The sequence below is a fragment of the Wolffia australiana genome, chromosome 7 (genome assembly GCF_029677425.1).
Source record: "Wolffia australiana isolate 7733 chromosome 7, ASM2967742v1".
NCBI lineage: Eukaryota > Viridiplantae > Streptophyta > Magnoliopsida > Alismatales > Araceae > Wolffia > Wolffia australiana.
The window spans coordinates 5,971,273-5,977,662 of NC_135841.1; the positions used below are offsets into that span (position 1 = coordinate 5,971,273).

General features: G+C 40.8%; 1 protein-coding gene across 3 annotated transcripts; it reads left to right on the forward strand.

Moving 5' to 3' along the window:
- The first annotated feature begins 2,638 nt into the window (after nucleotides 1–2,638).
- Nucleotides 2,639–6,142, forward strand: SKIP (chromatin protein family). 3 transcript variants are annotated; one of them, XR_013582187.1, is made up of 3 exons: nucleotides 2,639–4,600; nucleotides 5,517–5,577; nucleotides 5,963–6,142. XR_013582187.1 is itself a non-coding variant. In XM_078579063.1 (2 exons), exon 1 carries the CDS (start codon nucleotides 2,802–2,804, stop codon nucleotides 4,590–4,592), a length of 1,791 nt encoding a protein of 596 aa, XP_078435189.1. In that variant the 5' UTR covers nucleotides 2,639–2,801; the 3' UTR covers nucleotides 4,593–4,626; nucleotides 5,963–6,142. The 3 variants fall into 3 exon arrangements, 2 of the variants coding, with proteins under 2 accessions (XP_078435189.1, XP_078435188.1); XM_078579063.1 differs by lacking the exon at nucleotides 5,517–5,577 and having other exon boundaries at nucleotides 2,639–4,626; XM_078579062.1 differs by lacking the exon at nucleotides 5,517–5,577.
- The last annotated feature ends 248 nt before the right edge of the window (nucleotides 6,143–6,390 follow it).

The following is a 6,390-nucleotide window of genomic DNA, read 5'->3' on the forward strand; positions in this document are numbered from 1 at the left end:
GAGATGATGAGTCATCGGATTAGGCGAGAGGGTGAGCGCTCCCACCTAGAGTGCTCCACGCGATCCGCCATTCTCGCGGGCCGGCCGTCGAGAGTGTACGACGCGTGCGGAGGGTTGGCAGGCCGAGGCGATCGACATGATAGCATCCCCTAGCTGGCGGAGGAAGCATAACTTGCCGGGTTATTTATTTTAAAAAAAATCATTTTGAGCAAACTTTCGAGTTTGTTTTATTTTCTTGTATTTTCCCCTCTAAATAAATGGGGCACATAAGAAACCTTCCTCTGTTTGTTGATGCAAATGTAGTTCAAGGAATGCATATTTATATTAAGATGCATGTTAGGAAGTCGAGTCCATTATTTTCCATAGGAAATTCGTGAACATCTTTGCATAATAATAATAATACTTAACTATTTAATATATTTCAATCATCTTAAATAAATTTATCATTTTTTTGGGCACCAAGAACTAATTCCATAATCTGTGGGTCCAGAAAAGTATTATGTGTAATGGATTAAGGTAATGGTGTTCTTCTATATTTTTGTATTCCATGTGGTCCATAACCTAAATAGAGTATGGTTACAGTGAGAGATCAATATGAATGTACAAGGTAGTAATCAAAATTTTAAAAAATATGTTCCATAGTGATCTATGTGGTTTTGATCATTAGAAATTAGCATTCCTGTTGAGAAATGTTTGATTAAACAATAACTACTGATCAGCATTTATATATAATTATTAAATCATATAGAATAATGTTACGAAAGTTCACTTGAGCAACAAATTCTGATGTTATGGCAAGATAAATAAAAATGTATATACCTTGGCCTATAATACAACTCGTTATTGACATTTCTTAATATTCTCTAGCTTTAATATATAAAATATTAACCTTTGTATTTCTTTTTAAATTTGTGCTAGAGCAATTAAATGTCCCCTTAAAAAAATCAATAAGAAGATGGATGACATACTGCAAAATACTGAAGGAGGATCAGTGGGATATGATACCTCAAACCAAAATAATGAGTCCAACTTTTTATTGTCTGGATATGGTGAAATCATATATGATGAAATACATAGACGTATTTTTTCCCCTCTGCTTTTGAAAGTGCACTATTTCATAGTCCTTGTGATAATAACACACGTGTGATGATGTAATCACCTCTGGACATATCAAATCTGAAAATTTTCAATTCCTCGACCTACTCGTATCAAGCAGTTCAAGATTTTGGTCTCCGCACATTTCCATAGCATATTTGGCATGTGAATTCACTTCCTCTTCATCCCCCCCTTCCCTATTATTGTTCAATTATAATAATTTTGTTGTTTTGATTACGTCAAAAATGGAATGAACCCTAAGAGAAACGGGAGAAGAAATATGAGCACATAAAAAATATTGCATGGATGAATTTTATTCAGGGACTTCTCATATTTAGACGTAATGGGATTGTTTATTAAACCCCTAAACTCTGACATCGAAAATACCATTTTCCTCTATGCCTATTTATAAATATAGTTATTAAATCAATAACATTTATTCATCAACCCATATTGATTGCCCATATCAACATACACATTATATCAACCAAGGATAGATTAAACCTCACCAATAGTTTGAGTTTTCAGCATGTGGCCTGGTAAGCTACACATTGCGCTCTAGAAGATACAAAAAGAGTATATCAACTCTATCATTGAACCTCATTGACATCAACTATCTCATTGAATCCCACATTCACTCGATGCTCTTGGGATGAGTCAGGATATGGTTATTATTAATTGCTAACCGATTCTCCCAACTAATATATGTGTATAGACATATCCTAAGATAGCTATTATCAGATATTCCGCTGCCTTTGTCGAGGAATTCATTACATCATCTTCCCCGAGCTGTCTCTTCTGTTACAAAAAAAACATTATATTCGCAAAATTAGACATCCTCTCAAAAATGTTTCCTCATTCTTTTTAAACTTATGCATCTCACCTGGAGATTTCTCAAAGACCAATGTGACTATATATACAATAGCTAGCTCAATACATCCATAATTTAAGATTATAAGTATTCACAAGATAATTCATCTATATCCTAAATATACTTATTATACAGCAATATATTTTGCATTACATCTACAAAAATTACTCTCCAAAATAGTTTCTCTCTCGAAAAATATTTTGCCATTACATTGAAACTCATGCACCTCACCCAAAAACTGCATAAATGGCAATATCATTATCTACAATATCGATAAAATATATCTTCATACATGAGATAAGATTTTATACATCCATAAACAATATTATCCATGTCCACAAAAAAATACCTTTTTTATACAGCAATACAGATTTCCTTACACGCATGAAATTACTCTGAAAAGTAGTTTCTCTCACAAAGACCAATAGGATTATCTACTCTATTAATAATAAAATAAATCTATATTCCCTATGGCACTATTAAATACACTCACAAGCGATAAGATTTTATAGGAATATATATATTTCATTATATTCACAAAATTAATTTCAAAATCTCATGGGCTTCACCCAGCCCAATAGTAAGCCCATTAGCCAATTATAATTAAAAAAAGGGAATATTTTCCGACGTATAAATATCTCCCTCGTAGCCAAATTATCATTATCCAGTACTCGTCGCTCGATTTTGCCCTAGCCCCTTTCTTCAAGCCCCCGATCTTCAATCTCGATCATTTCGGAAGATTGATTTCTACCGATTTCGATCCATTCTGCGCTTCAATCAGTTTCCTGCTGGCGATCTTCGTCTTCAGCAGAAATTTCTCGTCCCGAGGTAAGCTATGGCGACGTTGAAAGATATACTGCCGTCCGTGAAATCAACCGCGGCGAGCTACTACGATCATAGCAAGGATTCGTGGTTCAAGGATCGATACAGCGGATCTGCGACTACCGACGACGGCCGGCCGATTTCCGCCAAGCCGATTGCTGTTCCGCCCTACGGCAAGCGATCCGGGTTCGTTCCCAGGAAACCTGAAGATTTCGGCGATGGCGGAGCCTTTCCAGAGATCCACGTCGCGCAGTACCCTCTGGGAATGGGCCGGCGCGACGAGAAGGGCGGGTCCAAGATCCTCCCCTTGACCGTCGACGCGCAGGGCAAGGTCCGCTTCGATGCGGTGGCTCGGCAGAACGAGAACGCCTCCAAGGTCGTCTACTCGCAGCACACCGATCTCGTTCCCAAGCTCGTCGTCGGCGAGGTTTCCAAGGACGTCGACGAAGAGGAGAAGGAGATCGAGGAGACCACGCAGCGCACGAAAGCCGCCCTGGAGAAGATCGTCAACGCCCGTCTCAGCGCTGCCCAGCCGAAGAACGTCCCGACCCAGTCATCCGATTCGAAATTCATCAAATACAAACCTTCCCAGCAATCCTCAGCCTTCAATTCCGGAGCCAAAGAGAGGATAATCCGTATGGTAGAGATGCCGGTCGATCCTCTGGAGCCTCCCAAATTCAAACACAAGCGAGTACCCAAAGCCTCAGGATCGCCTCCAGTGCCCGTCATGCACTCTCCTCCAAGACCCGTTACAGTGAAAGATCAACAGGACTGGAAAATCCCTCCTTGCATATCCAATTGGAAGAATCCCAAAGGCTACACCATCCCTCTCGACAAGCGTCTCGCCGCAGACGGCCGGGGTCTTCAGGAAGTGCAGATCAACGATAACTTCGCCAAGCTTTCGGAGGCCCTGTACGTGGCAGAGCAGAAAGCCAGAGAAGCCGTCGCCATGAGATCAAAGGTTCAGAGAGAACTGATGATGAAGGAGAAGGAGAGGAAGGAGCAGGAGCTCCGTTCCTTGGCGCAGCGAGCCAGATCAGAGAGAACCGGCATTGCGGCCGCGGCGCCGGCTCCGATCGACGAGGACGAAGACGAAGACAAGAGGCCGGAGAAGCCCGCGAAGGAGACGAAGGAGGAGCGAGAGCAGAGGCTGGAGAGGGAGAAGATCAGGGAAGAGAGACGAAGAGAGAGGGAGAGAGAGAGGAGGCTGGAGGCCAAGGAAGCGGCCATGGGCAGGAAGAGCAAGACGACCCGAGACCGGGACCGGGATATCAGTGAGAAGGTTGCTCTTGGCATGGCCAGCACTGGAGAAGGACGAGCTGGGGAGGTTATGTATGATCAGAGGCTGTTCAACCAGGACAAGGGAATGGACTCGGGCTTCGCCACCGACGATCAGTACAACGTCTACGACAAGCAGCTGTTCACGGCGCAGCCGACGTTGTCGACGCTGTACAGGCCGAAGAAGGATGGTGATGGAGAGATGTATGGCGGCGGCGCCGATGAGCAGCTTGAGCGGGTGACGAAGACGGAGAGGTTCAAGCCAGATAAGGCCTTCTCGGGGACGTCGGATCGGGCTTCGGGGAGCAAGAGAGAGCGGCCTGTGGAGTTTGAGAGGCAGGAAGAGAGTGACCCGTTTGGGCTGGATGAGTTTTTGACTGAGGTGAAGAAGGGGAAGAAGGCCATGGAGAAGATTGGCAGTGGGGGAACGATGAAGGCGAGCGGCGGAGGCTCGTCATTTAGGGAGGATTATGATGGTGGGGGATCTGGAAGGACCCGGGTTGCCTTTCAAAAGGGAGGACGATGAACAGCAAGGTTTTGTACTGCACCCTTTGTCCATGGTAGATTGGTTCTTTCATGATTGGAGCATGCCCATTTCAACTTATTTTTTTCATGCATTTCTTGGTGGTGATTGCCTTCCCACAGTTATATTTAATGTTCTTTATGCAAAGTATATTTTGCAAGTTCAATGATGAATTGGTGATTCTCAGGAATAGTAATCAAATTCAGCACATGATTATGTTGAATTTGATTTCTCCATCTGGTGGTATCTCCTTAAAGTTCAAACCCGAATTTAGGTTCTTTTATGATTGGAGCATGCCCATTGCCGAATTCAATTTCAACTTATTTTTTTATGCATCTCTTGGTGGTAATTTCCTTCCCACCTTTATATTTAATGTTCTTTATACAAAGTATATCTTGCAAGTTTAATGATGAATTGCTGATTCTCAGGCATAGCAATCAAGTTTCAACTTATTTTTTTATGCATCGCTTGGTGGTAATTGCCTTCCCACCGTTGTATTTAAAGTTCTTTATGCAAAGTACATCTTGCAAGTTCAATGATGAATTGGTGATTTTCAGGAATAGAAATCAAAGTCAACACATGATTAAGTTGAATTTGATTTCTCCCTCTGGTGGTATTTCCTTAAAGTTCAAACACGAATTTAGGTTCTTTCATGATTGGAGCATGCCCATTGTCGAATTTAATTTCAACCTATTTTTTCATGCATCTCTTGGTGGTAATTGCCTTCCCACCGTTATATTTAAAGTTCTTTATACAAAGTATATCTTGCAAGTTCAATGATGAATTGGTGATTCTCAGGAATAGTAATCAAATTCAACACATGATTATGTTGAATTTGATTTCTATTCCTGAGAAGTTCAGACCTGAATTTTGTACTGCTCTGGTGGTATTTCCTTAAAGTTCAAACCCGAATTTTGGTTCTTTCAGGATTGGAGCATGCCCATTACCGAATTCAATTTCAACTTATTTTTTCATGCATATCTTGGTGGTAATTGCTTTCCCACCTTTACATTTAATGTTCTTTATGCAAAGTACATCTTGCAAGTTCAATGATGAATTGCCGATTCGCAGGCATAGAAATCAAATTCAACACGTGATTATGTTGAATTTGATTTCTAAACCTGGGAAGTTCAAACCCGAATTTTGTAATGCTCTGTTGGTATCTCCTTAAAGTTAAACTCATGTGTCATCGAAATAATTGATTTTTTGACGGCATGAGGTGATTAGACAATTTACAGATCACCTGAAATAACATGTTCCCTCCACATGCATGATGGGTCTCTCTCTCTCTCTCTCTCTAAAGGGTGCATAAATACTTATTAATAATGTGATCATGACATGTTTTGAGTATTTATTTTTTGGTTGGTGCGCAGGGATGATGGTCTTCTTGTCTCTTGCTAAAATCCCAGGCACGGGTGGACTTTGGGTAATGATCATACTCTTTTTTCATGAGAATGGAAGAGAGAAACTTATACGATGAATAGAATACGTTTCTTGGTCTGCTCAGGATGTATTCACAGCGCATGCGTTTGATCTTCTTACATTTTCTCGCATCCTTAAAAATTGTCTCTACATCAAACGAAGATATATTTCAAGATGGATGGTTGGTTAAATGGATGCGAGCGCCAAACTTAAATATGATTTTTATGACTAATGAAACTCCTGAAAATCATGTTATTTTTGCCTCCTACATTACATGTCTAGTAGTTTTAGATGAACAGAACTTGTAATAGAGTTTATGACTAGAGTAGAAGCAACTGTTTTGTGTACAACTTATTATTGGTAAAATGAAGAAATATAG

Bases quoted from the DNA above. Each gene is read 5' to 3' on its own strand.
- SKIP (XM_078579063.1), top strand. From the start codon at position 2,802: ATGGCGACGTTGAAAGATATACTGCCGTCCGTGAAATCAACCGCGGCG.